We start from the raw sequence: 14833 nt of genomic DNA, 5'->3' as shown, positions 1-14833 counted from the left end.
GGATCCCCACAGGGATAGACCCACCAGGCGGCCCCCGTGTCTCACTCTGTCAGCAGGTGGGGGCGTGGTGCTCCCCAGGGACCTGCTGCCGAGGGGCAGTTTCTGGAGGCTGGGGGCACTGGCCGGGCTCTAGGCCTGCTCTGCCCTTGCTGTGGGGAAGGCCACCCCGATAGGGGTCAAGTTGCTCAAATCTGCGTTTGGAGGGTGTGTGGCCGAGGGCTCCCCTTCTGGAGACCCAGATACCGCCTGGGCTCCGGGCGGCAGAGGCTGAGGTGTTGGGGGCTGAGCCCCTATGTCAGCAACACCTCAGGCCTGCGCTTTAGGACAGGGGAGAAGTCAGTTTCCGCCAAATGCCCCCTCGGACCAGCCGAGGACTGTGCCAGGAAACTGACATGCTCAGCGCTCAAGCCAGCTGGGACAGCGACTGAGCCCAGAGAGACGGAGCAAGTTGCCTGAGGTCACAGAGCAGGGACTTGGACACCAGGCAGCCGGCTCCACAGAGGCCCTCTCTCCTCCCTGCCTCCTGACCCTCAGACGCCTCCGCCCCGCGGGTGAGGCTGCTTCTGCTTCTTTCCAACATGACTTGAAGGAAAGCCCTGAGGGCCGAGCCCGCTCTGCATGGACGGAAGGCAGCGTGGGGCGGTCCAGGCCGGGGCTCAGCCTGCCTCGAGGGGGAGCGTGGGCGCATGTGAGCGGGAGGGATGGAGACCAGCGTGGTTCCAGTGTCGTCATCGCTGCTGAAAAAGGGGTTTCCCGGTGACAGGCCCCGACAGAGAAGCAGGCCGTGAGGCAGGCAGGAGCCGCGTGTCTGGGCCCAGCACACCTGCCAAGCTCTCTAGCCTCTCCTGGCCTCAGTGTCCTTGTCTGGGAGATGGTCCAGCTGAAAATCCCCAGCATCCACAAGAAAGGGTGGAAGCCCTGGGGGCCCTGGCCTGGCCCGGGTGCAGGCTGCATGGCCGGGCGGGGCGGCGTCTCCTTTCACAGCTTCCCTGTCTGTCCGCAGCCTCCAGGAGCCCCATACAGGGCTGGGGCTCTGTGCCCCCAACTCACACCCGTCGGCTCCCCCAGGAGGAGCAGGCTGGGCCCAGAGCCGCAGGGTGGGCTGCAGGGAGGTCTGACTTAGCTGGGAAAAGTGCCATCCCTGCCATTGCTAGTGACAAGCTTGGGCTGCTGTGGCCCCAGCACAGATTCAACACTCACTGCGTCATGTGCCAGCTGTTGCACACTCATCTCCACGCCCAACTCACAGGAAGCAAGGCTGGGAAGGAGGGAACTGGCCCCAGGCCACACAGATGCTGAGAGTTGGGAATATGATCGGGTGCAGTGGCTCACACCTGTAATTCCAGCACTTGGGGAGGCCAAGGCGAGTGGATTGCTTGAGCCCAGGAGTCTGAGACCAGCCTGGGCAACATGGTAAAACCCCATCTCTACAAAAAAAAACACACAAAAATTAGCTGGGCGTGGTGGTGCGTGCTGGCGGTCCCAGCTACTCAGGAGGCTGAGATGGGAGGATTGCTTGAGCCTGGGAGGTCGAGGCTGCAGTGAGCTGTGATCACGCCCCTGCACTCCAGCTTGGGTGACAGAGCAAGATCCTGTCTCAAAAAACTCGAGTTGGGATTTCACCCTGCGTGGTCCAGCACTGAACAGCGTTCACACCTTGGTCAGCTCAGCCCCAAAAACGGGGAAGGCCGGGCGGGGTGGGGACGGCATGTGGGCAGGCCTGTGGCTTTTCGGAGGAGTACACGGGCTTCCGGCCACTGTGTAGGGGCGCTTTGCTCTCTGCTCCCAGACAGACCCTGTCTTGCTCACAGCTTCCTGCAGGCTCCTCTGAGAGTCCAGCAAAGCTGGGCGAGATGTCTCCCAGGGAAGGGGGACATGACAGCCGTGCTGCTCTCTGCTCCTTCCACTGGAAGGGAGAGGCTGCATGGACAGGGGGCTCCGGGTGGGGCAGATGGGGACACTCAGGACTGCGGCCTGACCCTCGGAGACTGAGCCCAGGACGTGGCCACCTGACCAGCACCTCCCCCGTGGCTGTCCCAGCCTCACGGTCATGGGCCAGCAGTCCGGGAAAGCCACTTAACACACGTAGTGCCCGGATCCTGACCCCGGTGAGGGACAGGCGGGGTCCCCTGGGATTGGGGGGGGTGTGGTTCTTGGCCCAAGAAAGCCCCAGCCGAAAGCACCAGCTACGCAACGAAAGGGTCTGAAACCAGAAAATTCTTTATTGCAAAGGTACAAAAGCAGTCACAGCAGCAGGACGCACGGCAATAAATTAGGTGGTGGCCGCAGGGACGGGGCAGGGCGGCGGCGGCCAGACACGGGCCCACATGTGATCTGTTTTCAATAATTTATATCATGATAAAAAGCAGCACAAAAAATAAATAATGAAATGGAACTGCCAAGTAGCACAGAGGCCAGGGTGAGGCGGTGTGGCGGCGTGGCGGCGTAGGGGGCCGGGGTCCCCACGCCCTGGAAACGCAAAGACCTGGATCTCTTTGGGAAGCCAGAGGCACGGAGACAGAAAACAAACCCAAGTGACAAAGAGGCCCTCGTCTTTTTCTTAAATAAAAAAATCCATATATTAAATCATGACAATGAAATTTCAACAATCTGAAAAGAAAAGCAGAACACACCGTGTTTCTCCGGCCCAGCTCTGGGCAGTGACAGCGGCTCTGTCCACCCTGGGGACCAGGGAGTCCCTTCTCCAGCAAAGCACTGCAGGCCAAGGGCAGGTAGAAACCCACGGCCCACAAGACGTGGACACCAAGAACCCCAAGACGGGACAGAACCGGCCACCCGCTGCGGCCTGTCCTGCGGGGCCCAGCTGCCTGGTACAGTCCGTGGGGGAGATGAAGGGGCATGGCGGGCAGCCCGGGCCTCCGCTCTGCTCCCAACTCCCACCTGTGCCCGTGCCCCCGGCTCTGCTCTGATAGATTTACAGTATCAAACTGGAAAAGAAAGATTGTTACGAAAAATCTGTAGATAAACTGTGAATATAATTTTATATCTCTATATATTTTCTGTTTCTCTCTTTAAATATCCCCCTGGTCCTTATGACATCCAATATGGATTACCTACCACGGCCACGGGGGCAACGGCTGTTTGGGAACACGCAGGCCTTTGCTCTGTGGGGACCCAGTGGTCCTGGCGGGCCTGCAGCTTCCCACTCAACTTCTAACAGTAGACACAGAACCAAGTCGCAGCCCCGGGGCTGTCTGTCCTCTGCCCTCCCAGTGTGGCTGGCACCGGCCTGGGCTCTGTAGCCGGTGGGGGCTGTTACTGGGTGGGCAGGGGCAGCCGAGAGGGAGCCGGGGCCCCAGGCACCACCTTGCAGGTCTTATGTGGCGGCCCCCGGCCGAGGGCTCGCATTCCGCCAGCTCCCCCAGGCAGGGGCTCCGCAACCCCCGCGGCTCCCGCTGCAGAGACCCCAGTCACAGGAGGGACCCTCAAGGCGGCTCTCCAGGAAAAGGAAGCCCAAGGTGGAGTGCCAAGCCCACTGGTGCCTCAGTGCTCTTGGAAGGAGGAGCAGGCAAAGGCTCCGGGTGAGGACTGAGTGCTGAGGCCACACCTGCAGCCCGTGGCTGTGCTCCTGGGTGTGTGCGCGCGGGAGCCACGTCCACGAAGCTCTCCTGGCCTGGTGCCTGCTGCCTCCCCACCCGCCGCGCCCTCTGGAGTGCCAGGCTCACTCCTGAGCTCTTCTACAAGCCAGCCGCATCCTGGTCCTGCCCCTCAAGCCTTCCCACCTGCTCTCGCACACGGCTCCCGCCTCCTCCCACCACTCCACGCAACGTCCTCTTCCTTCCACCTCCACATCCATGTCCACCAACGTCCCCCAGGCTGCACCCCCTCTCCCTAGACTGCAGCAGCCCTTCCCCTCGCCAGGCCCCCAAAAGACCTCCTCGTTCCCCCTGCACTGACCACAGTTGGTGAGAAGTAGCTCCAGGACACACAGCCTGAGTCCTGCTCACTGTCAAATGATGGGGCGCTCCTGCCTGTGTCCGCTGAGATCCGGGACGGCCTGTGGGGTCGGTGTCTGGGGGGCCGGATCCCATGGGCAGGGGCTTCTGCGCTGTGCTGCACGACCTCCTCGGGTCACCAGAGCACAGGGGAGACCTCACGACGTGTGAGCCACTCTCTCTGCCATGTGTGCCCACAGGCCCTCCCCCAGTGAACACCAGCAAGCTGCACCCCCTCAGCCCTGCTGCTGTGATGGCAGGCGTGCGTGCACACACACAGACACCACCCCACGCAGGCGACCTCCCACACCGTGCCCACTCACGCAGGCCCCTGCTAAGGCAGACGCGGGTCACGGGCACTGCAACGGGACAACTGGAAGGACGGAGCTGCTGACACACCATCCGTGCTCCTCCCCGGGGACTGCGGAGTCGGTCAGGGCCGTGAGGGGCTCCCGCACCGGCTGGGAGGCCGTGGCAGGACAGGTGTCGAAGGCTGCTTACAGCAGGAGTGGAAAACAAGCCCCACGCTAGACCTGACCACAGGGGCCTGACTCCTGGGGCCGTGTCTTCCGGCAGCCCCCACAGGGGACGCGGAACTTCCCGAGGGCCTTTCCATTATATGTCCCGACTCCCACGGGCGCAAGATACCAATTCCCACACACAGACACATCCTGCGGGGAGCAGGTGGCGGGCGTGAGTGTGTCTGTGGACCGGCGTGCAGCTCTGGGCCCACGGGAGCCCACTCTTCACCCTGCAATAGTCTCTTCCTGGTGTGAGCTGCCTGTGCCCGAGGGGCCTGCGCTTGGACTCGGATGTCGAGAGTCTGCATCCCAGTGACAGGTACGAGGGGTGCGCCCCCACCCGCCCGCCCGCCGCCCGCCACCCCCCGCCCCCAGCCGGCACTAGGATGCGGCCGAGAAGGGCACGGAGGTGGAGGAGAGCTCGGCGGACTTGACGATGGTGATGACGCTGGTGGTGGCCACTTTGGAGGGCGCCACAGGTCCCCGGGCCACGGTGCGCGCGAAGGTCTGCAGCGCCTCGTACTTGGAGCGCAGGGCGTCCAGCTCCAGCCGCATGCTGCTGTTCTCACGCGCCAGCTTCTCCACCTCCTGCTGCAGCTCCACGCGCTGCCGCTCCAGCTCCTCCTTCTGCGTCACCCGCTTGATGCGGCAGCTGGCCGCGTAGCCGCGGTTCTTGAGTGTGCGCCGACGCTGCTTCAGGCGGGTCACCTCCTCCTTGGTGAGACCCCGCAGGTGCTGGTTCAGCTCCCGCACCGACATGGACACCAGCTCATCATCGCTGAGCACCGGGGCGTTCTCGCCCGCCTCCTTCTTGACCTGGGGGGCCACAGCGCGGGGTCAGCGGCGGGAGAACGTGGGGTGTCTGCCTGGGACCGACACGGGGGTGGCCAGGAACCCAGCGGTGCCCCTGTACGCCTGCGCTCTCAGGGCTGGCCTTCGCCATCCGCACCAGGGACCGCAGGACACTGTGCACGCAGGCAGCCCACGTGACAGCTGTGGCCCCACAGGACCCTTTCTGAACGGGAAAAGCCAGTGGTGACATCGGTCACTCCTGGTTACCGACAGCCTCAGAGCCCACGAGGACCCAGAGCGCATGGGTCCTGCTGCTGGGACTGAGCCGGCCCACAGGCACACGCCATTGTGGAGGCGGCAAGCGCCAGGCACAGGTGGGCTCGGGCCTTGGGAGCTGGAGCATCGCGTTCACCAGAGGCCACGCTGCCCATGCCTGGAGCCAGGGGATGAGCTCATGCAGTAGCGCCCGGCGGACACACAGCCCAGGCGGGCAGGCAGCAGACCCTGCCACGCCCTCAGCCTGGGAGTCACCTCCTGGAACCACAGTACCCGATCCTGACTCCACCTCTCCTGTGAACATCCCTCGGCCACAGCAGCCCCCCTCCTCCTGGCAACAGGGAGGCCTCCATCACAGGCTCAGGACGGCCCTGGGATAGCAGGGGCTGTCGGGCCGGGGGCCTTTCCCATGCCTGTGCTTGAGACGGGGCCTGCCTGGAACCAGCCTTACCTTTAATGCCTTATTCGGTTTGGGATTAGTCGTCATAACCTGGGCACGGTCACCAGGACAGAGCTCCCTGGAACTCGTAGCTGGAAAACATGGACAAGCAGAGAAGCCAGCACAGGTCAGGGCCAGCAGCGCTGGACGGGGTGGCCACCTCCCATGCAGGGATGCTTCTCAGCCCGGGGTGGACGGTCACAGCACCATGAAAACAAGATGGGGCACCATCCGGGCCAAACCTGTCCTGGGGGGCTTCCCAGGGGGTGAGGCATCCTGGCCCGGCCTCTGTCCCTGCCTGAGGGTTCAGGGAAAGGTCTAGCTGCACCTCACACTCTAGCACACTCCACAGAGCGGCTGGGACCCCACCCCAGGGCCTGGCAGCCAGGTGCGGCCCCCTGCTGCCCTGCAGACCTGGGCTGCAGCCGCCGGCACTGTGGGGTGACCAGCAGGCGCTGGCAGTGGCTGCTTCCTGTTCTGACTCTCCCTGAGGTCAGAGAAGACGTCTGCACCTGCACAGCACAAGGTGCCCCATACCGAGGACCAAAGTGACTGGTGGCAAAACCTCCCTCCCTCAAGACAGCTGTACTGGCCCCGAGGAGTGTGGGGCCCCGCTGGACAGCGACCCTACGCTGGCAAAGGCTCCGGTGCTCCAGACCCAGCCTGGATCCCCGAGAGGGGACCTCTGGGGAGCCCCTGACATCGCCATCCCCCACGGTGGGCCTGGGTGGAGCCCCAGCCGCCCTCCCGCCCCGCCCTCCCCACAGGCCACGGGACACCTACCACGGCCCTGGCCGCTGCGGCTGTGACATCACCACCTCCACCTAAGCTGCCCCCGAGCGAGGACCCTGCGGCCCAAGGGGGTGTGGGGTTCCTGAGGGGCGGTAGGTCCGGGGGCTGCAGCCAGAGACCAGGGAGGTGGGGGAGCCGCCGCCCTGCCGAGCATTCGACCGTCTGGCGGGAGTCGTCCCCGCCGCCGCCCCCGCCGTCCTCACGTCTGCATTGTGTCACACATTCTAATCATTCATGAAAAACCCAGCCAAAGCATCCCCGGCATGAGCCCTCCGATAGTTGCCATGGCGACCTTGGGACCGAGCCAGCCCCCACGGTCGTCATGGAAACCAAGAAGCCCAAACGCGATCCTGACTTCAGGTCAGGTTGCACAGACATCACGAGGCCGGCAGGCAGTCAACAAACCCATTTGCACCCGGTGGCCGGGACGGGCAGGCAGAAGGCGCCGGGCAGCTCGCGGGACAGGGGTTCACAGCACCCACTCCCATACCCCAAATACCAGACACGGGTTCCCGCAGGAACATCAGAGCAGCACACGGCGGTGGGGGGTGTCCTTGGTCAGCACCTCCACTGGACATGGGCATCATGGGGGCGGGTGACCGCATCCCGTCCTCCCTGCCAGCCCAGGACCCTCCCCACACCCTGGGCCAGGGAGCCCTCGGGCCCAAATCCCTCCACCCTCCAGCCCTGCCTCCGATGGGGGCCCCACCCCCACAACCCACAAACCCCCACAACAAGAGGGCCGCACAGGTGAGACAGGGTCCTGCGCCAGGCTGCCGAGTCCGCTGCCCCTGCCAAGGCCAGCTGATCTCAGGGCGCTGACGTAGATGGCACAGGATGGCACCAGCCGGTCCCGGGGACGGCCAGGTGGGCTCCAGGCTCCTTCGCACCACGCCCTGAGGTGAGGGTGACAGTGGAGAGGCCGGGGCCCAGCTGCCTCCGCCACCGTGGGGACCTGCAAATGCCGGCGGCTGGGAGCACCATGAGAAACTTTTCCATGTCAGAGGGAGGGGCCGCGGGCACCGCTTCCAGCTCCACTGCGAGCACGTCAGTGCACAGGCCGGCCACGACATAGCTATGCGGTGAGTCACCAGATGTTTACAGAGCCGCGCGCATTCCCACACACCCGGGCCTCCCACCCAGCAAGGACCCGCTCCTGGGCCCCCGGGCCCACTGCCCGCCGTGGCAGCACAGCCGGGCGGAAAAGGAAGGTCCGGGGGACAGGACCGTCTGGCCAGACCCACGGTGACGTGTGGGGCTCGGCCGGATGCCAGGGGCAGAGTTCAGCGTGGGGATCTTTCCACTAAAAAGATGCCTCCGCGATGCCCTGTGACGCTGCGGAGGCACACGGTAGCCGGGGGCGCCCCAGGAGGGGCGGCTGACTACTTCCAGGAGGTCAAGGTTGCCAGGGCTGCTGGAGCACCCCTGTGCCCCGCTCCAACCCCAGTACTTCGAGGCACACCTGCACTGGGGCCCTCCGAAGAATGAGACCTGGCGGACGCAGGGCTCCCAGGCGGCCCCCACGCTGTGCTCGCAAGCCTGCCCCCCACTTCCTTGGGCAGGTCACGACTCTGCTCTGCCGCGGAAGCCTGGACCAGCCACGCGCCCCCCGAGAGACGACGCAGCAGGGACGGCCCAGCCAAGCAGCAAAGCTTCTCTCAGAAACCCAGCACGGGATGGGATGGTGCTGGCGCCTCCCTCTCCCCACCATGCACAGAATAAATCCAAGTAGCCTTAACCTAATGTCGCTTTAAACATCAGAGGCAAGAAAGATGACAGCTTGCTTTTGGAAGGACATTCAGAGAAGAGTTTTGTATGCACAAAAAAAGTTTGTAAAGCAACTGATCTAAAAATGACGACTGCCCTAAATGGGGTTTTGTGAACTGTCCGACCTCACATGGCCTCCGGGGCCGCCAGAGCACACGTAGAAAGCGCTCCCACCCCAGGGCCAGAGACGCAGCCTTAGGGTGTCATCCAGGGGGAGAGCGTGCCTGGGGTCGCAGAGACACCCGTGCACTATCCCGGGCCCAAGGCAGGGGCTACTGCATTAGCACCTGGTCAGCACTGCAGCCAAGCTCCCCTCCAGCAGCCCCCAAGGAACGACGTCCTCGCATTCTGTCTTACGCCCAGCAGCTAACAAAACACCAGCATCGCCACGCACAAGCACCCGACACCCCGAGCTCCTCTGAGTTTCGGTGGTCACCAGAGAAGTGCAGTGTTCAGCGCCACAGCGGGGGCCTGGGTGGGCGGGTCTGAGTTTCCGCTGTGGGGCCCCAACAGCCGACGTAAGTAAGGGTGCAGCGCTCACGCCCCACGTCCCGGGAGCAGCGCCGGGCAGCAAAGTTCTCCGGCACCACCTATAACTTGGAACAGCTCTCAGGTAACTGGTTTTCTGATGGAAGAGGCAGGGTTTTCAACCCAAGGCCAGACACCTCGACGTGACGCAGAACTAAACAAGGCTCAGCGGGGGCATCATTTCCTCTCAAGGAAAAGGAACTGCCAGCAGTCTCAGACAGAGACAATTCCTGCGGCTGCAGCTGGGGATAAGTGACGGAGCCGGGACGCCGGGCGCCCCCTTCCAGGATCCAGACCGAGGGCCTGGGCTCCATAAAGCGCAGGGCAGGGCGGCTCCGCCCAGGAAGGCACCTTGCAGAGGGTGAGGATCAGAGCCCGGGGCTCCCCCCGGCAGGGCAGGCAGCCCAGGGTCAGCCGTCCAGAACTGTGCTTTCAGGAGCAGGTGATCCCCAGGCAGCCACCTCAGCTTCTGGAGGATCATGTTTTCCCTTTTAATTTTCATTTTAGAGACAAGGTGTCACTCTGTCACCCAGGCTGGAGTGCAGTGGTGAAATCACGGCTCACTGCAGACCTCCTGAGCTCAAGCGATCCTCCTGCCTCAGCCTCCCGAGCAGCTGGGACTACAGGTGGGCACCCCCACACCCAGAGAATTTTAAACTTTTTTGTAGAGACAGGGTCTCACCATGTTGCCTAGGCTGGTCTTGAGCTCCTGGACTCAAGTGATCTTCCTGCCTCAGTCTCCCAAAGTGCTGGGATTACAGGTATGAGCCACCTTGCCCAGCCATTTTTAACTTTTTAAGTCCCAGCAAATACTCACTGGTCACCCATGGGCCTGACCCTGCTCAGTGGGGGGCTGGCAGCCTTGGCATCTCTTGCTGTGCTGGCACAAGCTGAGAAGGACCTGCTTTGGGGTCCAGGAGGGAACATTTTCTCCACCAAGTTGGGACTGGGCACAGTGGCTCTTGCCTGTAATATCAACACCTTCGGAGGCTGAATGCTTGAGCCCAGTAGTTTTAGGCCAGCCTGGGCAACATAACGAGGCCCCATCTCTACAAAAGAAAAAAAAAAAAAGAATTTTAAATAGCCAGGTGTGATGGCACATATGTGCCTATGGTCCCGGCTACTCGGGAGGCTGAGGTGGGAGGATTGCTTGAGCCGTGAAGTCGAGATTGCAGTGAGCTGTGATCACACCACTGCACTCCAGCAGCCTGAGTGACAGGGCAAGACCTTGTCTTTTAGGAAAAAAAAAAGAGAGAGTGCAAAAGTGAGTTCAGCAGCTGACGGCTGGATGACCCCTCTGAACGGTCCCGGCTGTGGATGCCCATAGAGAAATGGGGATTTCAGCTTTGGGGCTCTGATTCTTCCCAGATGAGAGGACGCATCGGGGCTGCCGCTCGCTCTCCGAGGCCAGCATGGGGGCTCTGGATGGGTCACTTGTTCTTGTCCAAGGGGTGAATGATGACACAGACTCCATGCCCCACCCCCTCAGCTGCCCAGCCAGTCTGACCAAGACGGAGTGGCCCTTCCACTTCTATTCTCCGTGGGTCTCCGAGGATGTGGGATGCGGGAGAGGGAGGAGGGGCAGGAGGAAGACCAGGAATGGAGGACGGGAGCTCTGTGCGAGAGACGCGGGTTCAGAAACCCAGCGGCACAGCAGCAAGCGCCCTCCCGCCCCTCGACCAGTGACTCCCACGGCAGGTGCAATCCACAAAACCAGAGGCCACCCAAGGTGTACCCGCCTCTCCCAGGAGCCTTTCTGCCAGAGACCCCAAGCCGGGTGCCCTCCACACTGGGCCGCAAGGGTAGGTGGGGCCACTGTGGCACTGGTACCCAGTGGGTGCCTGTCAAACAGGTGTCAACCGACTAATTGCAGTCCGGCTGGTCCCAGAGACCAGCCAGACACCCTTCCTACTGAGGGTGAGGTCCTACACTGGGAGGGCCCCCACTGTCCGGCTGTCCCGGACACAGCCCCACTAAGCATGCGGGAGGCACCCCACTTGGCACCCCCCAGCCCGGCCCATACCAGCCAGCAGCCTGGCCCTGGCTGGCTGCCCTCCAGCAAGCCATGACTGTCGGCCCGGCTTGGAGGACGTCTGGTCACCTTGCATTTGCAGTCTGAGGAAGCTGTGTCATTCCGCTACATCCAGAGGTGACTCAGGCAGCTGCAGCAGCAGAGAGCAGACTGCAGAACACACCACACCCCCTCCAGTCCCCACCCTGGCTCCCACCACACCATCCTCCTGTCCTCGGCCTCCAGCTCCCCATCAGCATCCTGTTCTCCCCCGGCCGCCCTGGGGCTTCAATCCGCTCCCAGCCTCCAAGTCCAATCAGGGGCATTCCGGGGGGCCCAGATGCCCCCCAGCCCCCAACCGCATCATTCACCAGAGTTGCCCCTGCCCCTCTCTCTTTTCCTCGTCCACGCGCCAACCGGGCTTGATCCCCGCCCTCAAGCATCACCCGCCTGAACCCACAGCACCTGCCCAGGCTCCGGCCTCCAGCGTCTCCTGTCTGGACCACAGCTTTGCCAAATGGGATGCCCTCACCCTGATCCTGGTGCCCCCCACACAGCCCCACAGGCGGTCAAAAGTCTTGGGGGTTCCTCCCAAACCCCGACTCCCCCACCCCAATGCCGTTTTAGGTTTCTGATCACCATCTGCAGAGAGCACGTGGTTCCCTGCCCTGCTTCTTCCAGAAACACTCCCCACTGCTCTCCTCCTCGCATAGGCAAGCACCCTCTACCAAGGCCTGGTTCTAGATCCTTCTGGGGACAGGGGGCCTCCCCAAGGCATGGTGAGCTCCTTGCAAGCAGGGAGAAGGTCTTCCCTACACCCCACACTAGCCCCCGCTGTACGAGATGAGCCGGCCCCGCATGGGAGGGCAGGGAGAGGGCAGTCTCCACCCCAATACCTTCCCCAGGACACCCGACGCACAGTGCGGAGAAGCAGGAAGGCTCTACACCAGACCCCACCGGCCCGTGGGACAGGCCAGCAGACCTCATGGCCTGGGCTTCCTCATCTACAGCAGCTGGTCGGGGGGTGGGGCATGTGGCCACTCAGGTTCACTTGTACCTGCTCTAAAACTCTATGATTTTAAGACGACACTCCCAGTTTCCTGAAACTGTAGGAAAGCGGAAACATGACGAGTCTGTGACTTATAAAAAGCAAAAATAAATAGCGGGGAAAGGCATCTTCCATTCGCGGAGAGCAGGGAGGGTGGGGACGGAGCGGTGAGTCACTGTTTACTGTTGAAAGGCGGCCACACGGAGCCTTGTCTCAGCTGGCCAGATTTCCATTTCCCGTGTGGACTGGACCCGAAACCCAGAAAGTCCACTCCAGAAACCTTTAGACTCAGAAACAGCTGGGACAAGAACAGGCACAACTTCTTCTCAGTCTGGGTGGCAAACAGCTTTGCCAGAGACTGTAAACAAACGCAGCCATCGCTGAGCCCCGTGGGTGAAAGCACACGCCTTGTAGACAGTGAAGTGGCCCGGAAGACAGTCTCCCTTAACAGCAGCCTCCCGGGTGCACACAAAGGCTGGCGCCCCGACAACCCTGACCCTCGGTAAACGCTGGCTCCCGGGTTTACCAGCACCTGGGGAGTCGACGCTGCGGGCAACCAGCCCCTCAAAGCCCTGGCTCGGTTCAAGGATAAAACGCAGGAGAAGCCTGGTTTTTCTGCTTTAATAAATGTCTTATTTTGGAATAATGAGAGGTCTAGTTTTAAAAGCAGACTCCCTCTCCCAAGGTCAAACTCAGACATTCCTACTGGGTTACCTAAGAAAGGGAGATGTTCTCATAAATGGCACTGGACGCCCAAATAGGGTGTAGGTGTGTCCCAGACACCTGCACAGCCCACCTATGTTCTCCAGACCCCGCCCACGGCTCTTTTAACGCTCCATGTCCCTGAAGACATTGGGTTTGGAGAAGCTGCACAGGACACCCCACTCTGTGTTGGAGATCCCCTTACAACAACACACCGTGACGGTGAAACCTCAGTGCCAGTAAAGAGACCTGGCAGCCCACCCTGGAGAATCAGAGGGGTGGGAAGGGCGCTGCCAGAGCTGAACCACACGGATATCCCCTAGCCCACGGTGGGGGGCGGTGGGGGCGTTTTGAGTCTCAGGATCTTCCCAAGGCCAGGCACCTGGCCAGAGATTGGCTGGCTGCCTGTGGGTCACCTGGTGAATGAATGGTGAGTGGATCTAATTTCTGCCTCAGCTACAAGAGCTACTTAAGAAGCAAGAAACAGCATGCTCAGGGACGCAGGACACCGGGAGAGGGACACGGGAAGCCCCGCGAACACGGACACACACCGTGTGAGCGTGAGAATGCAGTGCAGGGCCACTGCTGTGTCCCAGGCGGACCCAGGTCAAGGGCCAAGGCCAGGCGGGGTCCTGGCTTTCTGGGTTTCTCGGTGGCGCCTGGTCCCACCCCCCAGGATCTAGAGGCTGTGCAGACGCAGACACACACAGTCACGGGCACATACACAGTTTCCTGAACTTGACAGAGGCACAGAAGAACTCACGCAGTGGGAGCGGGAAGAGGCCGGAGCCCCGGCCCCACACGTGAGCAAAGGGACGCGCCTTGGGGCCACTGTCACCTGCCCCCCTCCCGCCTCCCCACGGCCTTCCTTCCAGCAACCCTGGCAGGTGGGCGGCTGAGAGCGACACTAGTCCCAGGATCCCGCCTGTGGGGAGACCCGGTTACCCCCGCCCCGTTCCCGGGCACGCGTGGGCCCAGCCACTGAACCAGAGCGCCGCCCGTCACCGGGAGGAAGCGCGGGGGGCAGTCCGGGGCCGCACGCGGAAGCCACGCTGGGGCGGAAGCCGCGGGGAATCCACGCGCCCGCGCCCTCCCCGCACCGCCCGCACGTGGCGCCCGCCCCGCCCCCCGCAGGCGTGAAGGCGCGGGCCCGATGCGCGCCGCCGACCCGCGTGGATCCTCGTCCTCCCAGGTCTGGGGTCCGCGCCCTGGGGCCCCCGGCGCGGCAAGCATGGCCCGGGCGGCACGTGCAGGGGAGAGAGCCTCGCGTCCCGGGGAAGCCCCCGGGCCTGCGGGGCGGGGCCCACCTGGGCAGGTGCCCGGGCCGCGCCGCGGGCCGCATGAGGGTCTCGGGCCCCGCGCACCCAACCCCGCCACCCTCGGCCCGCGCCCCCAGGCGGCCGTGACTCAGCGGCCAGGTAGCCCCGGCCCCGCGCCCCGGTCCCCGTCCCCGCCGCGGCCCGGGCCCCGCTGCCCCACCGCCCCTCACCTGGCGTCGCGCGGAGGGCGCGGGCGCGCGGCGGCTCCTCGCGGGCACGCGCTGTCCTCGCGCCGGCGCTCACTGTCGCGCTCCCCTCTGCCGCCGCCGCCGCCTGGCGCTCGGGCTCCGACTTCGCGAAGAACAACAAGTCCCCCCCCGCCGCCCGCCGCCACCGCACCCGCCCGCCCGGCTCCCCAGCATCTGACACCGCTTCCGGGATCCGCGGCGCGAGCGTCACACCGCCCTGCCCCCCGGGGCCACGCCCCCTCCACGCCCCGCGGCCACGCCCCCGGCCACGCCCTCCTCTCCCGCCCGAGGGGCCGCTGGCCCCGCGCGCACCTGCAATCCCCGCGCTTTGGGAGGCCCTGCGGGAAGATCTCTGGAGGCCGGGAGTTCAAGACCAGCCTGGGCAACATAGCGAAACCTCCCTTCCCCCATTCTCCGTCTCTACAAACATAGAAAACATTAAGGCCAGCTGGGAACGGTGGCTCATGCCTGTAATCCCAGCATTTTGGGAGGCC

The 14833-nt window shown here is 63.5% G+C and overlaps 2 protein-coding genes and 1 pseudogene across 3 annotated transcripts; 1 reads left to right on the top strand and 2 right to left on the bottom strand.

The window, feature by feature from the left end:
* Nucleotides 1-2202: 2202 nt before the first annotated feature.
* On the bottom strand, nt 2203-4358 carry LOC107975670 (uncharacterized; annotated as a pseudogene).
* On the bottom strand, nt 2203-14518 carry MAFK (MAF bZIP transcription factor K). 2 transcript variants are annotated; one of them, XM_016956998.4, is made up of 3 exons: nt 14322-14518; nt 5997-6076; nt 2203-5293 (listed from the first exon to the last, which is right to left on the bottom strand). In XM_016956998.4, exons 2-3 carry the CDS (start codon nt 6030-6032, stop codon nt 4859-4861), a joined length of 471 nt encoding a protein of 156 aa, XP_016812487.3. In that variant the 5' UTR covers nt 6033-6076; nt 14322-14518; the 3' UTR covers nt 2203-4858. The 2 variants fall into 2 exon arrangements, with proteins under 2 accessions (XP_016812487.3, XP_016812488.3); XM_016956999.4 differs by lacking the exon at nt 14322-14518 and adding an exon at nt 6768-7121 and having other exon boundaries at nt 4831-5293.
* LOC107975671 (uncharacterized) lies at nt 10484-11140 on the top strand. The gene has a single exon (XM_016956997.4). It carries the CDS (start codon nt 10484-10486, stop codon nt 11138-11140), a length of 657 nt encoding a protein of 218 aa, XP_016812486.2.
* Nucleotides 14519-14833: the final 315 nt, after the last annotated feature.

Source organism: Pan troglodytes, chromosome 6 (assembly GCF_028858775.2).
Source record: "Pan troglodytes isolate AG18354 chromosome 6, NHGRI_mPanTro3-v2.0_pri, whole genome shotgun sequence".
Lineage (NCBI taxonomy): Eukaryota > Metazoa > Chordata > Mammalia > Primates > Hominidae > Pan > Pan troglodytes.
The sequence above is the reverse complement of the archived record's forward strand: the minus strand, read 5'-3'. Positions and strand labels throughout refer to the sequence as shown.